Source organism: Westerdykella ornata (assembly GCF_010094085.1).
Source record: "Westerdykella ornata strain CBS 379.55 unplaced genomic scaffold EI97scaffold_10, whole genome shotgun sequence".
In the NCBI taxonomy this organism is placed as follows: Eukaryota; Fungi; Ascomycota; class Dothideomycetes; order Pleosporales; family Sporormiaceae; genus Westerdykella; species Westerdykella ornata.
In genome coordinates, this window is record NW_022986860.1 from 135450 (window position 1) to 160547 (window position 25098).

The window sequence follows — 25098 nt, forward strand, 5'->3', positions numbered from 1 at the left end:
ATTGCGAGTCGCAGTCAACGCGCGGTCCGGGAACTGCGCGCTGGCTGTGAGGGTACTGAGAGCGTTGCGGGCCCTCAGTGAATCGATTGTGTGCGAGTGAGTATGTATCGGTCGTAGGTGGGCGGCTGCAGAACGGCGACCACGAGCGTTGAGGAAAAAGTGATGCGAGGGCGTTGAAGTGCGATTTACTCGCTTAGTCATGTTCTGGGTGCGTGTTCTCCGGGGCATCCGATCGGCCCTTCAACTCCTCCCAGAAGTGTAGTGACATCAAAACAGGCTCTTCCCATACGCAAAAGGTTTACTAGTGAATATAATACACTGGCATTATACAAACTGGGTGTTTCTACAAGATGAAGAGGGCCCAGCGGCCTAGTAACGAACACATCACGAGCCCGCTGGGGATCATTAGCCAGGGTGCAAAGGTCGGAGCAGCTGCAGGTATGCCTTTCCGTAAACCCATCTATTCTCCCCGCTCTTCTTGAAACGTCGGCTCTACTTTTCCCCTCTTCGATATGATGGTTGCGCCGTGTGGCATCGATGGATCAAATTCACGCTCGTCACGTGACGATTCTGCTCAGTATAAACGTCATGCGAAACGTATAGATCGCGATCTTACAAGGTCGACATTCGTAGTAGCCATATCGAACTGTACTGACTCTTCGTAGCCGTGCCCGGTTTCGCAATAGGCGGCATTTTCGGCACTCTCCGAACCACCACCCCTATATTCTTCTCCGTAGTCTCTGGCTTACAATGGTTCGCCATCGGCACTACGTTCTGGTCCGTCCGGACCTCCATTCTCGACAATGTCGGCGTAAGGAACTGGTGGAACATGACGCGTGGAGCGCCATTTTCCCCGCGGCCTGAGGCTCCACATTCGAGAGAAGACAAATTGAAAGCGAGTACGATATCCGGCAGTGTAACGGGCGCCTTCTTGGGCTTGGTGCTTAGAGGTCCACGAAACGTCATTCCGGGAACGATCATGTTTACGCTGTTTGGATATGGGGGCCAAAAGGGGTATGACTGGTTCGAGCAGCGCCGCACAGACAAAACGCATAGAGTGCAAGAATTGCAAAAGGAGGGAAAAGAGGAGCTGAACTGGTTGCAGAGGCTAACGCAGAAGAAGTGGAGTCCCATGAGTATCTTGACGGATGAGCAGTACGAGGAGATGCTCAACGAGAAGATTTTGGGTGTGGAGGTGGAGATTGCGATGATTGATGATAAGATCAAGGAGTTTAGGAGACTGCAGGAGGAGGCGGAGAAGAAGCAGTTGTCGGAGAAGGGGCAGACGCAAAGCAAGCAATGATCCATGATGAGTCGGGCTTATGTAAGATATTGTATTTGAGCTTGACATGTACAGTAGACAGGGGAACTGCGAAGAGTATGATGAAGTGGATCACCGAGATGTTGCACATATGTACCCAGGAGACACGGTTTCTGAAAGACATGTAAGGTAGTTAATTGTACACGAGGGTTGTAGAACATGCCAAACAGGAGGAGATCGAGTGAAGGAAAGTGATTTGTTGGCAATTTTCTAGACGACCGTACACTGGTGGGCTTCCACAAGAACGAGCGCCCACGTTTCCCTTCGCAAGTTGGCAATTTTTCTTCCTTCAATATTGAACAAGGAATACCGGCAAAGCAAGAGAAATACCGGCAAAGCAAGAGAAATACTGGCAAAGCAAGAGAAATACCGGCAAAGCAAGAGAAAACCTTCCCAAGGCTAGAATTACTCTCCCTTCGGCTTCCACCACCCTTGCATCTTCCACAGCCAATACAGCTTCATCTCCAGCCTCTCCCTGATCTCGTCCTCCACCTTATGCCCATCAAACTTCATTTTCCGGCACTTGGAAAGCATCCTCACCACCCTGGGCGAGATTCGATCCCACACACAATACTCCCTCTTACTCAAGTCAAGCTCGTCCATCCGGTCGCAGATGAAGCCCGCCGGCCCGCCCTCCACGACATCCGCACAGATCTGCAGCACGGGAACGCAGTTAGGGATATGAGGCGCGATGACGAACGTATTTTCGTCGATCAGAAGAAACCCGTGAGGATCATCAACAGGTTTGCTGGGCTTATAAGCGTGCTTCCTCCAGATGTCGCGGTCGAGTTCGGGGTATTTGACTTCTTGGAAGAAGATTTGAATGTCTGGCGTACTTTCATCTTCTGCCTGGTAAATCTCGTTCAAGGTCTCGGCGATGGTGAAGGCGGCGAAATACTGGAGGATGCATTGGCCAGACCACTTACCTTTTTGAAGACAACCCAGCCCGAAGCAGACGATTTTCTTGATTTGCACGTTGTCTTTCGCGCCGGCTTGGAATTGTTCCCGTAGGAGCTTTTTGGCGATCGAAGCATCCCATAGTTTCCTGAGCTGAGTGATCTCCTCGTCCCATTCCTCGAACAATTGTGAACTCTTCGAAGCTAGGGACTTCTCCCACGACTCGAGATAGACGGGCAGTGGGATGTGCGTAGAGCCTTTCCCCTGCATGTGACGGCGGTTCATAGCCTTGAGGTCCTTAACCGGTTTAGTGTCGAACGCTGGCTTATACTCTGGGGAGAGTTCGACATACGTAAGGTAATGGAGGTCTACATTATATTCTGCCGGATCGTAATCTCCCGCTCGCTTTTCCGGATTCTCCCATACCACGCGTGTCTCGCCGTTGATATCTTCAAACGTCAGGGAGCGGACATCCTTCGGCTTGAAGTCGTTCCGCTTACCTTCTACAGCGGCCCGGGTATTCGCGATTCTTTGGAGCAGGTTTTTGGTGTAGATGGGGATTTTGCCGCGGTGCCTTTCTTCAAAAGAAACGAGATCGACGGTGAAGACTATGCCGCTGTCTTCTTCGTCACTGTAATCGTCACATTCGGTTGGGTGCAGGCGGACGGCGCATGCGGAAGGGGAGTGCTGTTTCTCAAAATAGGGGTGGGAGGCGTCGAAAGGCGACGAAGAGGAATCGGAAGTACTCAATACACCGGGCATGGTCTCTGGAAAAGGGGTTGTGTTATAATAACAGGCTGTGGTGGTATTGCTGTTCGCGGTTGTGCAACGACCCAACGTGGGAAATGAGCAGTGCGTAACGGTAGTGAATAGGTTTATGGCCCGTGGAGACTGCGGAAGTCGCCCCCTTTTTGTACCCTTCTGTAGGGATAAATGCAATGATCTCTGCTTTCCAAAGACATTGTACGGATATGAGCGCTGTGCTTTGTTTCTTTCCCGACGATGTAGGGATGCCTGCTCTCGTCCAGCGCTAACTGTGCGGCGTTGTCCCGTACCTCGACACGAAGCATTCATAAACTGCTCAAACAAAACCGTCAATGTATTGCGTGTCGTATCCAAAAGCGCTAAGGATTATATAACGTTCTGCCGGTGCATGGTTGAATCATGATACTAACGGATGTGTGGGAAGGCTTGGTTCCAGCTGCAGCCCGTAAGAAAGACATTGTGCACCATCACAAGTGCAATGCGACAGCTTTCATTGCTGTTGGGACAAGAGATTTGATGTTGTAAAGAAGAGGCCGGTGTTTGTATAAACAATGCGGCTCGATGCTTTGTTGATATTTATTTTTCTTTTTCTCGTTCCATCGCACCGAACAGAAATGGGAATCGACAGAATATATTGATGGAATCAGGCCGTGCTTTGAAGATGACATGAAGGAGTACATGTATGCACAGTGAACAAATGTTTGCTGCATATGTTTGCTCTATTGATTGCTTATGAGATGGAGCCTCCTAGACAAGTCTAACATATATGTCTCTGCCGGTAAACCCCGCAACGATATGTACTATCCATTGCTAAGGGAGCTTATCCTCTGGAGACGCAAATGGCTTAGTTAGCTTGGAAGTGCGACTCACACTTCGATGGAGACCAAGTTAGTTTATACGGTGCCTATATATAGATGATAACTATCATAGTGTATGCTGCTCTATGTTACTAGATACATTATGCCCGGATACTCAACAATTGAGTATTATTGCCAGTGTTTTCTCCTTGACATATTGTCCGAATGACTGGGCTGTCGAGAGCATGTACTGCGCAGCGGAATCGATGCTGGATGTGTAGGTTGCCCCAGGGTGGGGGCGGGAAAGGTGTGATAGCTGCCATGGTGAGCTGGGTTTAGCTGTGTCCGAGTGGATGGGGTAGCTGTATGCAACAAGGGGGTTTCAGCTGGCACCGAAATGTATACTCCGTATTCCGCAGCCTCACGCTCCAGTGGCTGGCTGCTGTCGCCTCTGCAATTAATAAGCTCCCAACTCGCTTCCGCACCAGGATGACAGGCATCTGATTTTAAGGGCCTCATACATAACAAGAACTTAGCACTGGCCTTATCAGTTCCCATAGAGGCCTCTTGCCTTTCTTCAACCTCCTCGGTACTTAGTTCGTTACATCCCTACGAGTCGCACCAGTCTTTCAAAACTATACATATTATTATACATGTTATCCGCGAACCTCGCCCAGGTGTGTACGGTCGTGCTATTTCGCAACCGCAGAAGATCCCGTCTATCATGGGTTCTCGGGTGGTTATGTCCGGTGGTGATCGGGCTGCTGGTGGATATGGCCTGGCCGCCAACGCTGCTCTACGCCTTGATTGGCGTTGCGCAACGACGTGCGCCGGAGCCGTCGTCGTACGCCTCGCGGCATATGGAATGCGAGATCATCGGTAACCCAGACTTCTACGGCCTGGGCATTCGTCTAGGGATCTATTTCCAATGGCTCTCGGCGCTGTTGGCCGGGCCCTCAGAGGGTGAGGGCCTCCTTGTCAGCTATTTCGTCTTTGCGCTCGCTCTCTATGTGTCTTTCTTCGTGTTTACATTTGGGGACTCGGCCACCTTTGTTGCCGAAGTTGCAATCATGCTACTTATTTTCTTCGGTGGGATTTATATCATGATAACGTCTCGTTTCTATCGGAAGAGAAAAGTGCCTAGGGCCAATGCCACGGAATATGGGAGCATGGGTCTGCCAATTGTCTATAATCTAGTTTTGTTTCCCATGGTACTCTATGGTTGCTGGTTCTGGTGCAGGATGGCAGGTGGGCGCATCAAGCCATTTGCGGAGAGTCCATGTGGAACCTATTTATTTCTATTCGCACGCGTCACACCGGGGCGGGTAAGGATGGCAAGCGGTTTCATGGCCTTTGTGTTCATCTACACTCTTCTTGCCGTCTGCTTTTACCAACTCTCTCAGCTGATTATGTTTCTTGGTCCTTTACTTTTCGTATGGCGCAACCGGAGCAACTTGGCCGCATCATCCGAACCACAGGCCGCGAACTCCCCTAGAGTCCCCTCTATAGCCGGGTCTCAAGACTCTATCCCGGCGTCTTTGCTGCGTTTTGTCCAGCTTGGCGTTCAGTTCGACGATGCGGATGCTGTTCTCTTCAGGCAGAGTGCTATTCAGATGGTCTACGTCCTACCATTAACAGTCATCTTTGTCCTCGTGGACCAAGGAGTCCGGCTGATCTTATGGACGACGGGGCAAAGCAAAAAGCCATGGGTGGACCCACTTTTCAAAGCCGAGAGAGAAGATGGAACTAGAGGCCCTTTGTCTTCAATGTGGGTAATAGTGAGGCTCCCCCTCCTCTTCGTACAATCTGACTACTATGCAGGTCCGTTGCCCTCTACGTATTCGTAGCGATAGCCTTGTCGATTCTGGGCGTGGAACTGACGCTTGTTTGGAACTCCATTTCTGGGGTGTACGAAATAAAGTCCCCGGGGCAGTTGATTCCGTTGATCATCGGCATGGGGACTCTTGGTCAGGTTCTCTGGAAAAAGCTAATCAGTGGCTTTGAGGTGCGTACCATTGCCGACTCCTACCTTGCTCAAAATAAGCCTCTCTGTTCGGATGGGCTTACTCGCTTATATAGACGCTCGTGGATCGACTTGTGGGTCAGTCCCCAGGAGATGTCAACCACGGTGCGGAGCGGGAACTTGATAGCATTGCGCGAGAAAGGACTGTAGACATCGAAGCTGGAGCGTCGTTCCAATTGCCGGACAGCCGCTGGATGGTCGTTTCATCTTCTCTACGTCGTACTGCTGCAGAGCCTAGCCCTTCAGCTTAATGCCAAGTATTGCCTTGAACAATGCCCGTTGTGGTAGAGCAAAGGGGATTACGACCAATAGGTTGCACAAGTGCAGGGGTAGGATGTGTTGGGAGGGGAGAGGGTGTGGTGCCATGGTGAATCGGGACCTTCGGGACATAAATTGAGGCCTCCCAGGTTTCTACATGTGATACTGGGCCTAGAACACCATGTCGGGCGTGTGGTACCGGCGGCGTTGACGGTCAGCGAATGGGATATAGGAAGGTCATATGAATGGTGCTGTCGTGCGAAAAGAGAGAAAGCCGTCATGGTGATTGAAAGATGCATTGCAAAGTTTTGCTCCAGGTCGATGACGCACATCAGCGGCCCAGCCACAACACGCTAATTAGCTCGGCTAAGCTTGGCGCAAAGCTTGGGTTGTGGCGCCAGCTTGTCTGTCCCCGTTCCAGAGAAAGTCGCAGTGGAGGAGATTTCCACGACAGCCAAGACAAAGACAACAACAGCAGCGCTCGAACGCCTCGATACGGCCGCCAAAGCGACAGCTGGCTAGAAATTGACATTGCCTCGGAGCACTGCGTCTTGGGTGATGTCGGAATGGGACTCGCGGATTCGTTGGCTGTGAGACGGTGACGTGCACAGTACTGTGGTATCGATGAGAGTTTTGCAACACCATGGGGGGAAATGGGGAACGGAGGCAGGGCTGTGGCTGAGATTGTGAGCACGCCATGACGCAACCCAAAACTTACCAGGGACACCAGTGACCTTACCGCCATCTCCCACAAGGAGATCAATTACTTCAACGGGCGCGCGACCAAGTTGACCAGCAGGTTTCTATGGCCATACTCACCAATGCTTCTGGTCGATACTGGACGTCCCGTGCGATCGCCATCACGTCGGCGGCGGCCATGAAGGAGCAGCGCGGCAGGCAGGTTGGAGGAGCAGTAGGGGAAACTCCAAAGCTGTGCAAACGCAGTGCTTGGCGCCCATCGTATGGTGAAGCAATGACGTAGTGCGCCTGCTGGTTGCATCACCGTCAAACCCACCCTGTACCACGGCAGCCGCAACTCCCCCCCTCAGTTATAAGACCCGTCCGCTCCCTCTCTCTGGGCCTTTTTTGAACACGAATCCAGCACACACTCTTCCACTCACCACCTACTACTGCCAACAGCTACCACTCACAGTCTAAGATACCACACGTGCACGCGACAGTCTACTCTCCTCATTGGCACGGCCATAACAAGCTTTTCTATTTGTTTGCACTGCTATTGTTTTCCTTGCCTTGATACCCTGATACCCCTTCTCTCTTTCCCTTTTCTCTTTCACCATGTCTGGCGCCGCAGTGAACCGTCCTGTGGACTTGAAGCAGAAGGAGATTGATGTCAAGTAAGTCAAGCGTGCATTCCACAAGTCCGTTTTGCAAGTCTCGGGCTAACAACGTCACCGCAGCAACAAGCTCCAGCTCTACGGCATCTATTCAGGTATGCAAACAAGCTCTCGTTGCAGTCTTTCATCTGCTGCCCCGGCTGCTCATGTGCACCCCAGTCCGTTACACAGGGCTAACAGTCAACGGCAGCTTTCGCAAACGGCAAAGTCCCATCGAACAAGCAGATTGACGTTGCCTTGAATAGCGTCCTTGCGTCGAAAGCCCTCTCTTCGCCTTCCAAGAAGCTAAGCTCCGATGGACAACGTCTCGTCGCCGACCTCAAGGACGTAATTGAGCAGGCCAAGATCCTACTCCTCACCAAGAACGACGGCAACCTTCTACAAGACTTCATTTGGCAGACGCAGCAGATCAGTGGCGGCAACGCCCAAGCCCCTGGCGCCCCGGTAGATAAGGACACCGCAAGGCGGCATGCCAACGAGGCCCTCGACGGTCTCCGCACCCTCGGCACCCTCATCATCTCCAATGGCCAGTTCCGCAAGCTTCTCTCCGATGCTACCATCCTTCTCCGTGACATCGCCGGCGATGCTGCAACCAAGACGGCCAACAAGGTCAACCCCACTGAGGAACAGCTGGCCCAAATCGACCGTCCAGCGGATGACAACACCTGGCATGAGGTCCCAGATATGTCCAAGGAAAACCTTAAGAGCCAGCTAAAGCAGAACATGCCCGTCAGCAAGAAGGATGCTCAGAAGGATACCCAGAACATCGCTGGAGACGTCTCCCAGGCCGCTCACCCTCAGGGTTCTCGGGATCCTACTGACACTGCTCAGCTCGGAGCCCGGGAGCAGCAGCAGGGAACCCAGCAAGGCATTGATGCTCGGGCTGGCGTCGATACGGCCAAACAGGCTATTTCGGAGAAGGTCCCCGACGAACACAAGGAACGGGCCAGAGAGGTGCGTGATCGCCAGCGGGAGCGCTTGAACGAGTACCTGCGGGGAAAGATGCCCCAGGAACGTCGTGAGCAGACCATTTGGCGTCTGAAGAAGATGGTCGTTGAGATCCAGGGCCACCAGGACTATCAGCAGGCTATTGATACTCTGCTCCGCCTCGCGGAGCAGTATACAGGTCACACCAAGGACGTTGCTCTGCAGAGCAAGGGCACCGTCAAAGGCGCTCACGACGACGATGCACTACAGCTGGCAGAGGCCGACCTCAAGGTACGTGTACTCAGCTTTCTGCAAAAAGGATCAAGACGTTCTGACCAACGTCAAGACTCTGCTCGAGCGATTCGCCAACAGCACCTCGTTTGATGATCTCATCGATGCGGTCGACGACGTGTACAGGGATGCTGACCGCGATCCCGAGCTCAAGAACTGGTTCAAGCAACTTGATTCCTACATCCGTAGGTGTCTGAAGGAGCAGGGCTTCATCATGGATGATGCTGCTACCGAGGAGTGGAACAGGATCTACGACCACGGCCACTATCTGCTCCGTGACCGTTACCGTGGCCACACTGACCGCATTGCTGACGAGTTCAAGTTCCTCGGCCAACAGTTCGATGAAGAGTAAGTCAAATACAGTCCATCTAGCAAGGGCGGTACTGACTGGTTGTGCAGTCCGCAGAACAAACGATTCGCTCAGTCTCTCACCAAGCTGTTCAACGACCTGGGCCATGACGAGGCTGGAAACACCAAGTTCAAGCCCCATCTAGTCAAGGATCTCACCGACGTTATCCTTCCTGCCTTCTTTGAGAACATCAGGTATATTCCTGTTCCCCGTATTGAGTACAGCGACCCCATGATCGATGCGGTCGTCGAGAACTTGGTGATTGAAGGGGACAACCTTGCCCCGAATGTTCTCGAGTTTGGGTCCGATAACTACTGGCGTTGGGGACGAAAATCCATCTCCAGCAAGCACAAGAACAAGGTCATGCTCTCCGTGTCGGGCATCCAGATGGATCTGCGCGATGTTTCTTACTATGTCAAGCGCAAGCACGGCTTCCCCTCTGTTACCGACAAGGGCGTCATGGATGTCTTTATGGGCGGAAGCGGCTTCAGCTTCAAAGTGGAGATGGAGACTGCCGATCCAACCGACAGGATCCATTACTTCAAGATCAACAAGGTGTCTACTGACATCCAGCACCTGTCCATCAAGCTGAAGAAGAGCAACCATAAGCTCTTGTTCTCCATGTTCAAGCCACTGCTCTTGAAGGTCATGCGCCCTGTCATTCAGCGTGTGCTGGAGAAGCGGATCAGAGACTCCGTCAACCAGTTGGATGGCATCTTGTACGATATCAAGATGGAGGCCGACAAAGCCGCCGAGGATGCGAAGCGCAACCCTGACCCCGAGAACGTCCAGAACATCTATCAGCGTTACGTCAACGCTGCCAACAAGCGTCTCATGCAAGGCAAACAGAAGAAACAGGAGCTTCAGGAACGCGCCAAGGACACCAAGGTCAACGTTGCCGTGACGAAACATGATTCCATCTTCAAGAATATCTCTCTCCCTGGCGGTATCAGCACCAAGGCCACCGAGTACAAGGAGCTTGCTGCCAAGGGCGACAAATGGGAGAGTCCGGTGTTTTCCATTGGATCCGCGAAGGAGTCCACAAGTCTCCCCAAGATTGCCAATGTTACACGCAAACCCCATGGCCGCCCTGGAGGGTATGGGCGTGTCGACCCCAATGCAACGTCCGAATTTGGACAGCCGTGGTCTCCTCAGAAGCATGAGGGTCATCCTGCCGGGTATGACCAGGGTTTTGCAGGCCTTGGACAGCCCGCTGCCGCAGGATACGGTCACGAAGATGCAAGTGGCTTGGGGAAAGCTTCCGCCGGCCGTGCCGACAGTGCCGTTGCTGCCCCTGGTGGCGCCGCCGGTCTTCCCACTGGCACCGGGAATGAACACTACAACACGAGCTGGGGCAAGGAAAACCCAGTGCTCCAGGGCTCCGTCTAAAGACTGTTTATTGGAGGGAGTAATGCTTGCTTGAACGGATTACGATTTCCTTTCGTCTTTTCCCATGATACCATGCGCGAGTCGTACACCAGCGTGAATCGAATCCTGGATCAACCGCAGCTAGGAATGGATTTGCCCGTAATGCGGAGGACAGGGCTTGGGAGATCAGAGTTTAGCCAGGCTGTATGAGTAACACCTCCAGACCTATAGTAACAAAAAATTCCTCTTGTTCCGGTCTCTGTTAGTTTTCTCCTATCGTGAACGTGTGACCTGATGTTTCTGGGTTTCCTTGTGTCCTGTGGCATGTTGGTCCCTGACCCATTCTATTGAGCCTCCGTAACGTACCTATGTTCATGCCCATGGAGATCCGCCACTGCACAATCCGAAAGGAACTTGGGCAGTTTGTGTGGTCAAGAATACCAATACTGACTGTATATACACGCTGCACCCATCCCTCCAGGATCCTTCCATCTCATCCTCTTCGTCTCATCGCACCCTATGCCATCATCCCATCCTCCCATCTACATTAGTACCACCTACCCACCCTCTACCTAATCATCCTCATCCTCCCGCCTCTCCACGGCCGCCCATCCGGCCATCCACCTCCTGCCTTCCCCTTCTCCACACCCCCTCAACTCCCTCGCCATCGCGGCCCCTTCCTTCCAATGCCGCACTTTGCAGTCGTCGCCCACGCTGACAAGTGTGCCGTTGAGCGCCCACGTCACGCTCGTGACTTCTGCTTCGTGTCCGCGTATCAAGGGGGTGCCGACGTGGGAGTAGATGGGGATGGTGTCTGTGAGGAAGGAGGAGGAGGAGGCGGTGTTGGTGGAAGCTCGAGTGCTGGATCCGCTGATGGAGGAGAGCGACTGACGTGTTGATATCCTGTTTCTGGTGTTGGAGGCTTTGGTGTTGGCAGGAACGAGGAGCGGAAGACCATCGTCATCATCGTTGGGGTCGTCCTCTCCGTCCTCCTCGCCATTGAGATGACTCCTCCCCCTCTCCCTCCTCAGCAGATTCTCATCCGTAGGAAACAACACCGGGCATCCGTCCGTGCTCCCCACGGCCAACATCTCCGCATGCGCCCCCGACGCTCTGCGCAAACTCGCCTTCACGTAAAAACTCCCCGCGTGGAAATTCGCGTGGCGGAATCCGTACAGGGGGCCCAGACCCTCCCGCACGCGCCCGGGGTCCGTGTTACCGTAGTACTTCTGGCTCGCCGAGTGTGCGAGTGATAGCTCGGGGGCGAAACCCAGGATGAGGTGAGCGGTGCTGTATGCGTAGACGGTGTTGTCTTTGCTGAGGGCGTAGAGGCGGGAGGCGTCGCTGTTGAGGGTGAGGGAGTTGATGGCGAAGTGGCGATGTCGCGTGTGCGATTCCGGGTGCTTGGTCGTGGAGATGGGGAGGGCGGGGCCGCGGAGGGAGTAGCGGCCTCGAATGTCCCAGAGTTTGACGCAGGTGGAGGCGTCGGAGGCAGTGAGAAGGAGGTGTTGGCGCCCGTCTGGGAGGAAGGAGAGTGCGGTGACGGAGATGTCGCCGCGGCGGGAGAGGGCGTCGGGTTTGCTGGTGGAGGACGAGGAGGAGTTGTGGTTGCCTTTAAAGGAGGTGGAGAGGCTGTTGGAGGCGTGCTGGAATGCACTATCTGCGTGGGCGGCAGCGAGGGTGCGGATGGAGCTGGCGTAAGGGGCGTCTCGACCCCAGGCTGAGTGGATGCTCGTGTTGCCGCCTTTACATCGTAGATCCCAGATTTGGACTGCGCCGTCGCGGCTCGAGGTTGCTACGATTCTGTCGTCACCTGGCTGGAAACGGACTTGCTTCACGCTGGACTTGTGTTTGGCGAGTATGTGAACGCACTGCTGGGTGCGGGCATCGAGGATCTGGGCCGTCTGGTCGCCGGATCCTGTGGCGATGTACATGTCGTCGGAGGAGAACTGGACGTCCATGATGGCGTTGGTGTGGGCACGGAACGAGAGCGTGGCTTTGGTGAAGTCGGTGTCTTCATCGGCGTCCAGGAGGTGGAGCCAGCCATCTTCGTCGCCGACTGCGACCATGGAGTTGGCTGGTGAGGATGTTAGTAGCTGTCATGTGATAGTGCGATATGGTAAACTCACTGTTACAGCTGGCAGTGCAGAAAGGCGGAGCACCCTGAGGTAGTTGGTGGAAGTCATGCGATGAGCTGTAGAAGTCGGCCGTGTAGTCGTGAGGCGCAACGCAGTGATCTCGTATGAAACCGCGGCCTGTGCCTAGAAGTCCGCCAAACGACCGTTGCAGCGTTCTCGAAGGTCCACCCGAAGTCCTCAGCCGTCTGATAGGCGTAGGGTAATGCGGCGGCTCCTCAATAATGGGCAATTCATCCTCCAAGAAATCGGCCGGTGGAGGTGTGACATGTCGAGGCCTTTTCGAGGGAGAAGACTGCAGCGGCGAGCTCACAGGCGAAAGATATGCAGCGGCTGCTCTTCGCTTACGACTACTCAGTTGAGGCGTCTGCACTTTTTCGGAGGGAACATCGGCGAAATTGACCGTCTTACGGGGAGTCGTCGTTTTACGATGTGTGCCATGGGGTGCGCGGTTGATAGCGGAACGGGTTATATCCTGTAGCTTGCGGGATGACTTGGTTCCAGAGGGCATCCGTCTCGAATTCCGCGGTGTGAAGAAGCGGGTAAATCGTTTGGGAGTAATAGGAGGCGGTTTCTTGGGTTTTCGACTACCCATGGTGGACGGAGGCAGCGGTGGTGAGGATGGAGGCAATTCTGATATTCGATCATCGAGGCTATGTGATATGGAGCCTGACATGGTTCGCTTCTCTAGTTTCGAGATTAGAGATACTAGTAAACACAGGAAGTCGAGGAGGGCAAGCAAGGACAAGGAATTAACGGATTCGAGAGCATTGAGTGAAAAGCTGAGAGAGAAGTGGTGCAGCGGAGCCCTGGAGGTTGGATTCCTGGTGGGACCGCACGAGCCAAATCGCGAACGCGTACCCACGCGCAAAGTGGTTTTCCGCCACATCTGTGGCTGGCGTGGCTGAAGATGTCGGCAATCGGAGAAACTTTCGCTTCCGGTCCCACTTTTTTTCTGTGTCGCAATGCTTTGCGGCTCAGAAAATTGCGAGCAGAAACCAGCAGCCCTCCCGCTGTTTTTGTATCCCCCGCCATGGCTGCTCCGAAGCGGAAGGCAGAAACAAATACCGGCATTTCGCCCAAAAAGGAGGCCGGCGCACCAGCAGACCGTTCTGCAAAACGGCAGCGGAAATCCGACGCTGCGGACGCCGGAAAACCAGCCAAAGTCGCAACTGCGAAGCCTGAGAAGGCGGCCCCGAAATCTGTATTCAAGAATGAAGAGAAGGCATTTCCTAGGGGTGGCGCTAGCGTTTTGACGCCGTTGGAGCACAAGCAAATTCAAATCAAGGCCAATCAGGATGTTCTCTTTGAGCAGGCCGGCATCAAGAGGAGTGGAAATGATGATATGGATATGAGCGATATTGGGTCGGAGGCAGGCTCGGAGCAAGCTGCTAAAACTACAAAGAAGCGGAAATCGAAGAAGAGCAAGAAGGCGCACGAGGAGGAAAAGGAAAATGTGATCAAAGTGGAATCGCTGAGCTTCAAGGTAGGCGCGACGTGCAACCCAGGAGAGTCGTCTCTAACAGCATGTAGAGGATCATACCGGGTATGATCATCCTGGGCCAGGTGTCCGAGATCACTTCCCGCGACCTCGTTCTCGCTCTTCCCAATAACCTCGTGGGGTTCGTGCCGCTTACCGCGATATCCGATAAGTTCACTGCGAAGATTGAAAAGTTGCTCGAGGAGGCTGACGCAGACGCTGGTGAAGATGACGAGTCAGACGATTTTGAGGATGTCGATCTGGACAAGATGTTCAAGGTCGGCCAATACCTAAGAGCTTGCGTCACGTCCGCTGCAGACGAAGTTCCGACAAGTGGCACAGCGAAAAAGAGAATAGAATTGTCGATCCAGCCAGCCTTGGTCAACCGGGGCCTCGCCAAATCCAGTATCACTGTGAACGGAACCATCCAGGCGTCAGTGGCCAGCAACGAGGACCACGGCCTGATCATGGACATGGGCCTCGAAGAGCCGGGACTGAAGGGTTTCCTCCCTAAGAGCGAGATCGGCAAAGATGTGGACCACTCCAAGGTCCAGGAGGGAACCGTGTTTCTCTGCACAGTCTCCCGTCTGAATTCTGATGGACGGGTTATCACGCTGTCTGCCGATTATCAGAAAACAGGCAATCTAAAAAAGCTGGCGCACGTCACGGACGCTCCCACCGTTGACGTTTTCCTTCCGGGCACTGCTGTTGATATGTTAGTGACGGATACCACGCCCACGACAGTTACTGGGAAGATCATGGGAATGCTGGATGCCACAGCGGATGCCGTGCATTCTGGTGCAGCCGACCGAGGCGAGGATATGTCTGAGAAATATAAGATCGGATCTAGGGTGAAAGCTAGAATCATTTGCACATTCCCCAACTCGGAACCCAAGAAGGTTGGAGTATCCTTGTTGGACCACGTCGTTTCGCTTTCCACCCGCGTTTTCGGCAAGGCAAAGGAAAGCAAAGACCCTCTGAGCATTCTTCCTATCTCCGGGTTTGTCGAAGAGGCAAAGGTGACGAGAGTCGAGCCTTCGAGCGGCGTGTATCTGGATATCGGCGTTAAAGGCGTCCCGGGCTTTGCCCACATCTCACGATTGTCGGATGAGAACGTCGACCGCCCTTCGTCAGAGTCCGGTGCCTTTAAGATTGGATCTAAGCACCGGACCCGCGTACTCGGATACAACCCGCTGGATGGGCTCTACCAGCTTTCTCTGGAGAAAAAGGTCTTGGAGCAGCCTTTTCTGCGCGTGCAGGACGTCAAAGTGGGCCAAGTCGTCAAGGGAAAAGTTGAAAAGCTGATCGTGGACAAAAAAGGGCACACTTCTGTACTCGTCAGCCTCGCTGAAGGCATCCGCGGGTTGGTCTCGGAAAGACACCTTGCTGACGTTCGTCTGCAGCATCCTGAGCGAAAGTTCAGGGACGGGGCCACAGTCACGGCACGAGTGCTCTCGGTTGATGTGGAAAAACGCCATGTCAAGCTCACGCTCAAGAAATCTCTAGTCAATTCGGACGTGGAACCATGGGTGGACTATTCCACTCTATCAGTGAACGACAGAGGACCCGGTACCCTTGTGGAGGTCAAGCCTGCCGGTGCCAAAGTTCGCTTCTACGGACCTGTGAAGGCATGGCTACCTGTCGCGGAGATGAGCGAGGCGTACATCGAGGATGCTACGAAGCACTTCCAAGTCGGACAGGTGGTGAATGTTCGCATCATCGCCATAGACCCGGAACATAAGCGTATGATTGTCTCTTGCAAAGATCCGGAAGCTGTCGATGCCGATAAGGAAGCAACATTCAAATCTCTCAACCTCGGTGACATTGTCCGTGGCACAGTTCTCGAAAAAACGGACGACATGGCCACTGTGGATATGGGGCATGGGGTTAAGGGACTCCTCAGAATTGGCCACATGACTGATGGATCTGAGAAGAAAGACAAGGCTACCATGGCACGGCTGCGCGTGGGAGGTCCGGTCGAAGATGTTGTAGTCATCGATAAGCGCAACAAACAAAAAGCCGTGATCCTGTCTAACAAACCGAGTCTTCGCAAAGATGCCCAAAACAAGAAACTGGTTACTAGCTTTGAGGATGTCAAGACTGGCGACAACTTGCATGGCTTTGTTCGCAAGGTGATGCCAGATAGGGTCTACGTTGAGTTCGGTGGTGGCGTCGTTGGCCTGTTGTTCCAGTCTCAGCTTCCCGATGACATGAAGAACCTGGCAGATTTCGGCCTACGACAAGACCAGTCGATCACAGCTCGCGTCAGTTATGTCGACGAAGGGCAGGCTCGCTTCTGGCTTTCGATGAGAGCCGACGCCGAAACCACTGCGAAGCCTCCCACTCAGGGAACGGTCGGAGAAGCAACGGTCAATGCTGTTGACAAGAATATCAAGTCTACCACGGACCTGCACGTTGGGGACACTACACAGGTCCGCATCAAGTCTGTCAAGAGTACTCAACTGAATGTCCAAGTTGCGGATAATGTGCAGGGACGAATATCTGTGGCCGAAATCTTCAATAGCTGGGACGATATCAAAGATAAAAGACACCCGTTGGCTCAGTTCAAGGCGAACGAGATTCTTCCCGTCAAGGTTCTCGGGCTTCACGATGCGCGTAATCATCGCTTCCTCCCCATCACCCACCGCCAGGGCAAGGTACCTACCTTTGAGCTTACAGCCAAGACCAACACGGATACTTTATCGCTCGAAAACATCACTCCTGGCTCTTCTCACATCGCTTTCATCAACAACATCGCTGACCGATATGTGTGGGTAAATCTATCAGCAAATGTTCGTGGGCGCATTGAGCTTCTCGAGCTTTCGGATGATCTTTCTCTTCTTGCAAATGTTGAAGACAACTTCCCGATTGGCTGTGCCTTGAGAGTTCGCGTAAAAGCTGTTGACGTTGAAGCTGGCCGTCTTGATTTGACTGCAACTTCGACAGAGTCTACCAAGCAATTCGAACTGAAGGATCTCAAGGAAGGACTGGTGCTTCCAGCGCGTGTTACCAAAGTTCACGACTCTTCCATTGTTGTCAAGATCAGCGAGAACATCGCCGGACCCATTTACCTTGAGCAGCTTGCGGATGATTATGATAAAGCGAAGCCGAAGAACTACAAACTCGGCGACATTGTACGCGTTTGCGTTCTGAGCGTGGATGTGCCCAACAAGAAGGTTTGGCTATCGGCCAGACCGTCGCGTGTGCTCAGCTCGTCTCTTCCCATCAGGGACCCCGAAATCAAGGACATTTCGCAACTGAAGGTTCACCAGGTGGTAAGGGGCTTTGTGAAGAAGATTGATGCAAAGGGTGTCTTCGTTCGCCTCGGTCCGCACGTGGATGCTTTCGTGAAGATCTCGAATCTGTCAGACGAATACATCAAGGATTGGAAGACAGCTTTCCAGGTGGACCAGCTGGTGACTGGAAAGATTATCGCTGCCAATCCGGGCATGCGAAACGCGCAGATGACCTTGAAGAAGTCTGTGGTGGAGGGTGAATACGTTCCACAGCTCGAGTTCAGTGATATGGAAGTTGGGCAAATTGTGACAGCCAAAGTCAGGCGTGTCGAAGACTTCGGTGTCTTCCTTGTCGTCGACAACTCACGCAACGTGAGTGGCCTGTGCCATATCTCTCAAGTTGCCGACTCCCGGGTGCAGAATCTAAAAGCGTTGTACAAGGAGGGTGATGCTGTTAAAGCCAAAGTCTTGGAAGTTGACCCAGAAAAGAGGCGAGTCAACTTCGGCCTCAAGTACTCTTACATCAAGGGCTCTGAAGAGGATGACGACGAGGAGGGCAGCTCAGGCGAGGAAGAGGATGATGCATCGGCGGTCTCCGAAATGGATGTAGATGGTGTGGATGAAGACATGCGCAGCGTGAAGAGTGTGGATGATGATGACGAGGCCATGCAAGACGCCGAGGAAAATGAAGGTGACGACGAGGATCCTTCGCACATGGCATCGACGACTGGTCTCAAGACCTCTGGGTTTGACTGGACGGGCGCTACGCTCGATCTGGGCGAGCAGAAAGCGGCAGATGAGTCTTCATCGGACGAAGAGTCTAAGAGGAAGAAGAAAAAGCACAAGAAGGCCACCATCCAGGAGGATAGAACTGGCGATCTTGACGCCCACGGGCCTCAATCCGTTGCTGACTACGAGCGGTTACTGCTTGGCCAACCAAACAGCGCCGAGCTCTGGGTCCGTTACATAGTCTTCCAGCGTGATCTCAATGAGATTGAGAAGGCGCGCCAAATTGCTCGTCGTGCGTTGTCTGTCATCAACCCTCGCGAAGAGAAGGAGAAACTGGACGTGTGGACCGCCTTGTTGCACTTGGAGAACGACTTCAGCAGCGATGACACTGTTGAGGAGACGTTCAAGGAGGCCTGCCAAAACAACGACTCCCGAGAGATACATGAGCGTATGATCAAGATTTACGTCTCTTCGGGAAAGCTTGATGTAAGTACTGACCTGCATTTCATTTCAGTTAATCCGTGCGCTAACTGCAGAACCAAATAGAAAGCGGACAATCTCTACCAAGCCATGACGAAGAACAAGGAATTCACGCCTACTCCCTCTCTGTGGCTCTCGTACGCCACCTTCCTCATGTCTACCCTGCAACCTCCGTCCCCAGCAAGAGCCCGCGCGCTCTTGAACCGCGCCATGCAATCTGTCCCGGAGTCCGAACACCGCTATCTCACGTCCAAATTCGCTGCGCTGGAATTCAAGTCGCCCAACGGCAACCCCGAGCACGGCCGCACCATTTTTGAAGGGCTCATATGCAATTGGCCCAAGAAGGGCGATCTCTGGGACATGTATGTCGAGCTGGAGAAGGCGCATGGTATCGGAGAGAACGTCAGGGCGTTGTACGAGCGCATGGTGAAGCAGAAGATGAAGCGGAAGAGGGCGTCAGTCGTGTTTAGGAGGTGGGCGGATTGGGAGGAGAATATTGGGAATTCAAAGGGAGCGGGAAAGGTCAGGGCGATGGAGAAGGACTGGATGGAGAAGAAGCTGGAGGAGAAGGAGAAGGAGGAGTAATCTCGTCTGTTGTGAGGTCTATTGTTGGCAGTCTGCAATTGTTCGCATAGTAGCATTGCTGGGCGTTTGGCGGTTTTGGGAAAAATGTATTCTTGGATGATCATCAAAAGGAGACCTTGTAGCTGTTACTTGCATATATATTTTGATCTTGAAAGCCATGCATGACGGTCGCTATCTTTGGTAGGAATACCACCGCTTTCAATGTATTCGCAGTTGCACATCAAAGGAAACCATTTGCACTCATGTACACATGTAACCCCACGTGATAGAATCCATCTCTCTCCCTACCTCTTCAACGTCTTCTGCTTCTCCGCATCCCTCACCAAAACCTCCTTAACGAACAAGCCTTTCCTCCTCCTCACCCCATCCATATACCTCTTGGCCACATTCTCCCTGTCGGCCAACTCTCCCAGATCCTCCAACTCATCCTCCGTAAACGGCACCCAGAACGGATCCTCATCCAGCATCTGGAATCCCGCGAACCGGAGCTGCGGACTCGCGCTGCCAGAACTCCGCTTGCGAATCTCGTCGGAGAAGCCAAAGGACTCGGCCACGGGAAGCAGCGCGTTGATCGTGAACGTCTGGTTGCCGGTTGTGCTGGCAGAAGACGTCGACGACAGCGTCTCGCTGAGGATCTGACCGCGACGGCGGGTCAGCACGGCATATACGCGTCCGAGGACGTCCGTCGAGGCTTGAATTTCGCAGTTGTACATGGCGAGCAGGAGGCGCGGGCTCCAGTCCAGGAAGCCTTGACGGATCGAATCGCGGACCGTCTTGATGATTTCGCCGGTGAGACGGCCGCTCTGGTCGGTGGTCTGTTGTTCCGATGGAAGCGCGAGGGTGACCTCCTCGACGAAGACGGCGATTCCTTGGACTGGTTCTGCGCAGAGAGGTCCTTGGGCACACGCGAGCTGAAAGGCATAGGTGATCTTATCGGTGAAGCTTTGGGCAGTGAGGACATGCTCGGTAGCATGCGTTGTAGAAGCGTCCTGGGATGGTGCTTGAACTTCGCGCAGTCTGTCATGCGTTAGTCTACAACACGACCATATGGTGGCATGCGAACACTTACGCCTTTGTGAAGATTCCGTCGTTGGTAGCGTCCACCAGGATGTTTGGCCCCGTTCGCCTGGGACCGAAGGCCGCTATTCTATCGATAACATTTGCCCATGTTTCTCGTTGTCCCTTTGCTTCTTGGAACGCTTCTCCAAGTCGTTGCTTAAACTCCTCTAGTGTTAAAGTAAGGCCCGTCTCGAGAGGTTGCGCCTCCTCCATGCCATCTTGTTCGGCAACAGTGCCGTCTACTGAACTTCCTGCGCCTCTGCGCTGCCTCTCTTCCTCCGCCCGTCTCTCCGCATATAGCCGCTTGATAGCTGCTGCATTCTTTCCTAGGAACTCGGTAACACTAGAAGGCAAGGGACGTACTCGCAGTCGAACCGAGATCTGCTTGCTTGACGTGATACCAACAACTGTACCTCGTGGCAGCGCGGGGTCTTTTGGAGGATTCATCTCAGCGGCTGCCACGATGGACTCCCGATAGGGTACCATTGGCTCGCCAGCTTGTATTTCGCACTTGGCAAACCGTTCGCGAAGGTCCTTTAGACACCTCTCGAGGTGCAGTTCACCCGCTGTAAGGATAACATGCTCTCCGCTTTGTAAGACTTCATACTCAGCACAAGGGTCGCTTTCAACCAGTAACTTCAGGCCCTTGATCATCTTGTCCAGGTCTGAAGGGTTTTCTGGCTCCAGGGCGACCCGCACGATGGGTTGCGAGCCCATTGTTATGCCTGCGAGGTTGATAGAACCAGCCAATTGCGAACATAGTGTGCCGGACTTCAGCACATGGCCAGCTAGTCCGCCGATACCGAAAACCACACCAGCCGGAACCGTAGTCAGAGGCTCAAGACTTCGGCCCATCATAAGGTACAGTGAAGTGACCTTCACCTTTTGTGGTTCAGGCGACGCATTCGGATTCGCAGGCGTGAATTTGGGACCCAGAACGTACACCTCGTCGCCGACACTCAATGTTCCAGAGTAGATCCGTGCGAAACCAATGAGGTGCTCGACCTCTTCTTTTGTCTCCTCGGTCCCGTCTGCCGTCCCAGTGTCTTCTATACCAGTAGAACCAAGGGCATCAGCAAGTCCCCCAACCTCTTCGCCATTTGCGATCGCCTGTTGACGCGCAATTTCGGCACGCTTCTTCCGGCCCAACTCTCTGGCTTCTTCTGCGCTCAGAGTACCACCCCTTCGCCTGTTTTCCGGTAGCTCGCTCTCGGGAACAGCGACCATTTTGCTAACGTATGCCACTACAGGGGCACTCTTGTCCGTCTTGAAGTCGACTATGGCTTCTCTTATTTCTGGTGACACGGCATCGGCGCCAGGCGAATTGTCGATGAGTTCGGGCATGCGCTGGGCTTGAGCCTTTGGTGGAGACGGAAGGTATTCGATGACAGACACGAGAAGTGCTGTTGATAGCGGGAGCCATGCCGCGAAGAGCGTTGTTAACAGTGCCCGGGGATCGCGGGAGCGGAGGATGTGGGGAGGTATCGTTAGGGAAAGAGATTTGGTAATCTTTTCTAGCATGGCGGGATCTCTGTAAATCAAGGTGAATAAGTATATTGGCGATGTATATACAGCGAGAAAACAGTTGGCAAGGGGAAAGGAGAGGGTATAGGAAATCCACGCACCCCTTCCCATTGTTACCTCCGGTGGTAGCTTCATACACCGCCCATATGTTGTCCAGGACTAGCTGCACGAACATGGGTTTCAAGTGACGACCTTTGAGATGCTTGGAGCCAAGAACGCGTTTGGTTTTGGGGTCGAGATAGTAGTCTCCCCATAATACCTTTTCAAGAACGGAGCGCTTTATACCGAGTTTTCTTTCATAGAGGCCGGCAAACTGCTTGACGGTGAAAGCCCAGCCATCGATGGCACTGCCGAAGATGACGTTGTTTTTCTCGGGGGCGAAGTATATATCCTCATCATCCTTCTCTTCGTACTCAGCAGGCGTGCTAGTCGTGTCGATGCTCTCGGCGTGCTCCATTACTGAAGACGAGGTCTGAGGCTTGTCTGCGGCTGCTGCGTTTAGTCGCTCCTCCATCTTCTCGCGCCATCGAAGATCTTCTTCCATGCGCTCTCCTTGATAAAAGCTGCCCATGACGGCGTTGACCTGTTCTAACAGCTTGCTCAGGTGCGTGTAGGCGTCAGCGGGGCTCATCTTCAGCTCTGTGATTAGCCTGTCCATCTTGTTAATGACAAGTAGAGGTTTCAGTTTCTCGATCCACGTCTGCCTGAGCACAGTGACGGTCTGACTACACACGCCTTCAACGGCGTCAACGAGGACAACGGCACCATCGCAAAGCCGCGATGCGGTTGACACCTCGTAGCTAAAGTCTATGTGCCCGGGAGAGTCTATCAGGTTTATGAGGTGCTCCTTCAGCTCTGGCTTCTCTTCCGGGGAGGACCTCCGTGTTATCGAAAAGTACAGTGATATGGCGGACGACTCCATGGTGATGCCGCGCAGCTGCTCATCCGGTCTTGAGTCCAAATAGCGGATCTTGCCGGCCAGCTTTGGTGATATTATACCATTCGTGGCAATAAGGGCATCGGTGAGAGAGGTTTTCCCATGGTCGACATGGGCTAGGATACATATCTAAAGGGTGCATGAGTATCCGCAGAGGCGCGGGGAGGGGTGTTTGACATACGTTTCGAATGCTCTCAGCCGCGCGCTGGAGCGAAACGAGCTTCTCGGGAGGAACGACGGGCATGGTAGGCGAGTGGGAGTGCAGCAGAAGTGGCAGAGAAAGGGTGCAACCGTTGGCTGGGAAGCGTCCAGAAAGTTGGGCGCTTCTGTTGGAAGTGATGGGGCAACAAGAAATCCGAGACAAGAGGTTGATTGCCCCGCCGTGATCTGACAGGGGTGACCGGCCTACCGTTGCCAAGCCACTAACTCCAGCTCCTCAACAGGGGGTTACCACCACGCCGTCACCTGCCCCGGCTCGCTCGAAGGGTCCCGTACATTTTCCCAACACTGTTGTCTCCCCACATACAGTACGTCTCTCACCACCGAGCACAGTTCCTCGCCTACACGTTCTTCTCGTAGCCCTCCGCCATTGCCCAGCCTTCACGGACAGGTCCTGTGGATGACTCCTCCTCGTCACCAACAGAGACCATGGCGGCCACCGACGGGCAGCCTCCACCCCCCTCGGCTACCCGCATAAAACCACCACGCATCGATGCACTGCAGACACAGCATGCCAATTGGGCCGTGTGCTCACCCGTCAACCAGAATGGAAGCTTCGAGTTTGACCGTGTCATCAAGGCTGGCTCTGTTCTCAAACGCACTCGCAAGACCAAGGCACGAGCCCTGGATGCCTAGCATCTCTTCCCAGAACACTGACAGTTTGCTCAGAAATGGCGATCGGCCTACCTCGTTCTCCGTCCCAATATTCTCTCCATATACAAATCAGCCGACGAAACCGGCTTGCGCCATCAAATCAATCTGGCAGATCTGACCGCCGTCGCCCGTCAAAAGGATTCGAACAAGAAGAAGGAAAATGTGTTTGGCCTATTTTGTCCGGCGCGCAACTTCCATCTAAGCGCACCGACGGAGAAGGATGCGCAGGAATGGGTTGACTTGATACGAACAGCTGCACGGATCGACAGGGAGGACGAAGAGATGATTCTGCTCAGCCCGTCTGGCAACAAGACCACATTCTCTGGTTTCGGAACACTCGCGCCGAGGGACAATGTTGTTTCGAGCTCATCGGAAGCGGAACCCACTGGGACTACGGCACCTTCTACTGCCATCGACATAATGCATCGAGGACGTCAGCCCTCGCATGCTCTAACCTACTCGGGTAACGAACATGGCTCCTTCTCAGACTTCTCAGACACCGCTGGACCAATCCATGCCCGCTTTCAACGATCGTCCGCCTCCCTCCCCCGTCCATTGGAACAGCAGAACGCTTCCCAGGTGAGCAATCTCAACGCCCTCCCGGATGATGAGCGCGTGATATACCATGGTTGGCTCTACCTCTTAAAATCCAAAGGCGGCGTCCGACAATGGAAGAAGGTCTGGGTCGTGCTACGACCAAAGTCCTTGGGCCTGTACAAGAATGAGGAGGAATATGCTGCAAACCTCATCATCCCCTTTCCCTCCATTATCGATGCAGTCGAGATTGATCCGGCGTCGAAAAGTAAAAAGTTCTGTATGCAGGTCATCACCGAGGAAAAGAGCTTCCGTTTCTGCGCCCCAGATGAAGACTCTCTCGCGAGATTCCTGGGTGGTTGCAAGTCCATTCTGGTGAAGAGAAAGGAATCCGAGCTCCAACGTGAGCTGCAAGAAGCACAGAAGTCGGCTCTGTCTCCGCCAGCTGCAATGAAGCACAACCCAGTTGCAAACCAACAGTCGGTTCCGCTCGTTACCGTCGAATCGAATTCTCATTCATTCCCGGTCCAAGGTGCACGTTAAGTCAAAGCAACTCAGTCGATCTCCGCATTATACCACCACTTGTGTGTGTCGGCTTTCCCATCGGCTACAGCGCCCTTCTCCTTTGTTGCCATCCGCGATCCAATATTCCCTTTCTCTCGGTTCTGGAAAATCGAAGCGGAGGCTGTTGCATTTCTCAAGCGCTCTTACCTTCATGATCCTCACGATTTACGATATCTGCATTGCCTCGAACCCTCCCAGGCAGGAGTGCTCTTGGTCGGCCTTTCCATCACGCCGGAGGGCGACTGGAACCCGGATCGTAATCTGCCTGGACAGCCTTGTCGGCAACTTTTCCTATCATCTTCTAGTGTGTGTAGTTTAATGTATAGTGTAGCGCTTGCAGTAGATTTACTAATACCAACTCTGGATATCGCGAGCCTGACCACGATTCGACCCACACAGAATCCTGGCAGTTTATTTCTGTATTATTGGGTACATTCTCCTGCCAACATTCTTGGTCGTGGCACAGCAATAACGCCGACACCCCCCACAAACAATCACGCTTCAACGGGCAGGGAGATCTAATTTAAAGTGCGTACAATTTCAAGAAATTCCTCAACCTCAACCTCAACCTCGGCAGGGCGGAGGACTCAGGCTTATTTGCTTTCAAGATT

General features: G+C 53.5%; 8 protein-coding genes across 8 annotated transcripts; 5 read left to right on the forward strand and 3 right to left on the reverse strand.

Annotated features, from left to right (window-relative positions):
* Positions 1-235: 235 nt before the first annotated feature.
* On the forward strand, positions 236-1659 carry EI97DRAFT_433213 (uncharacterized protein). Its single transcript, XM_033798349.1, has 2 exons — positions 236-438; positions 666-1659. The coding sequence occupies exons 1-2, from the start codon at positions 351-353 to the stop codon at positions 1301-1303; spliced, it is 726 nt and encodes a 241-aa protein (XP_033653911.1). The 5' UTR covers positions 236-350; the 3' UTR covers positions 1304-1659.
* Positions 1660-1726: 67 nt separating this feature from the next.
* Positions 1727-2503, reverse strand: EI97DRAFT_376862 (uncharacterized protein; the record flags this gene model as incomplete). Its single annotated transcript, XM_033795582.1, has 1 exon — positions 1727-2503. One exon carries the CDS (start codon positions 2501-2503, stop codon positions 1727-1729), a length of 777 nt encoding a protein of 258 aa, XP_033653912.1.
* A 1812-nt stretch (positions 2504-4315) lies between these two features.
* Positions 4316-6199, forward strand: EI97DRAFT_467079 (uncharacterized protein). Its single transcript, XM_033801572.1, has 3 exons — positions 4316-5548; positions 5602-5785; positions 5860-6199. The coding sequence occupies exons 1-3, from the start codon at positions 4434-4436 to the stop codon at positions 6052-6054; spliced, it is 1494 nt and encodes a 497-aa protein (XP_033653913.1). The 5' UTR covers positions 4316-4433; the 3' UTR covers positions 6055-6199.
* Positions 6200-7357: 1158 nt separating this feature from the next.
* On the forward strand, positions 7358-10372 carry EI97DRAFT_458312 (uncharacterized protein; the record flags this gene model as incomplete). Its single annotated transcript, XM_033800897.1, has 5 exons — positions 7358-7416; positions 7480-7511; positions 7607-8634; positions 8690-8982; positions 9034-10372. The coding sequence occupies 5 exons, from the start codon at positions 7358-7360 to the stop codon at positions 10370-10372; spliced, it is 2751 nt and encodes a 916-aa protein (XP_033653914.1).
* Positions 10373-10923: 551 nt separating this feature from the next.
* On the reverse strand, positions 10924-13081 carry EI97DRAFT_458313 (WD40 repeat-like protein; the record flags this gene model as incomplete). Its single annotated transcript, XM_033800898.1, has 2 exons — positions 10924-12428; positions 12481-13081. The coding sequence occupies 2 exons, from the start codon at positions 13079-13081 to the stop codon at positions 10924-10926; spliced, it is 2106 nt and encodes a 701-aa protein (XP_033653915.1).
* A 399-nt stretch (positions 13082-13480) lies between these two features.
* Positions 13481-19196, forward strand: EI97DRAFT_398085 (rRNA biogenesis protein-like protein RRP5). The gene is made up of 3 exons (XM_033796383.1): positions 13481-13972; positions 14020-18417; positions 18478-19196. Exons 1-3 carry the CDS (start codon positions 13520-13522, stop codon positions 18994-18996), a joined length of 5370 nt encoding a protein of 1789 aa, XP_033653916.1. The 5' UTR covers positions 13481-13519; the 3' UTR covers positions 18997-19196.
* Positions 19089-22856, reverse strand: EI97DRAFT_433217 (elongation factor 2). Its single transcript, XM_033798350.1, has 4 exons — positions 22698-22856; positions 21681-22645; positions 20066-21586; positions 19089-20013 (listed from the first exon to the last, which is right to left on the reverse strand). Exons 1-4 carry the CDS (start codon positions 22758-22760, stop codon positions 19281-19283), a joined length of 3282 nt encoding a protein of 1093 aa, XP_033653917.1. The 5' UTR covers positions 22761-22856; the 3' UTR covers positions 19089-19280.
* Positions 22857-23006: 150 nt separating this feature from the next.
* On the forward strand, positions 23007-24636 carry EI97DRAFT_37868 (PH-domain-containing protein). Its single transcript, XM_033795674.1, has 2 exons — positions 23007-23350; positions 23405-24636. The coding sequence occupies exons 1-2, from the start codon at positions 23165-23167 to the stop codon at positions 24464-24466; spliced, it is 1248 nt and encodes a 415-aa protein (XP_033653918.1). The 5' UTR covers positions 23007-23164; the 3' UTR covers positions 24467-24636.
* Positions 24637-25098: the final 462 nt, after the last annotated feature.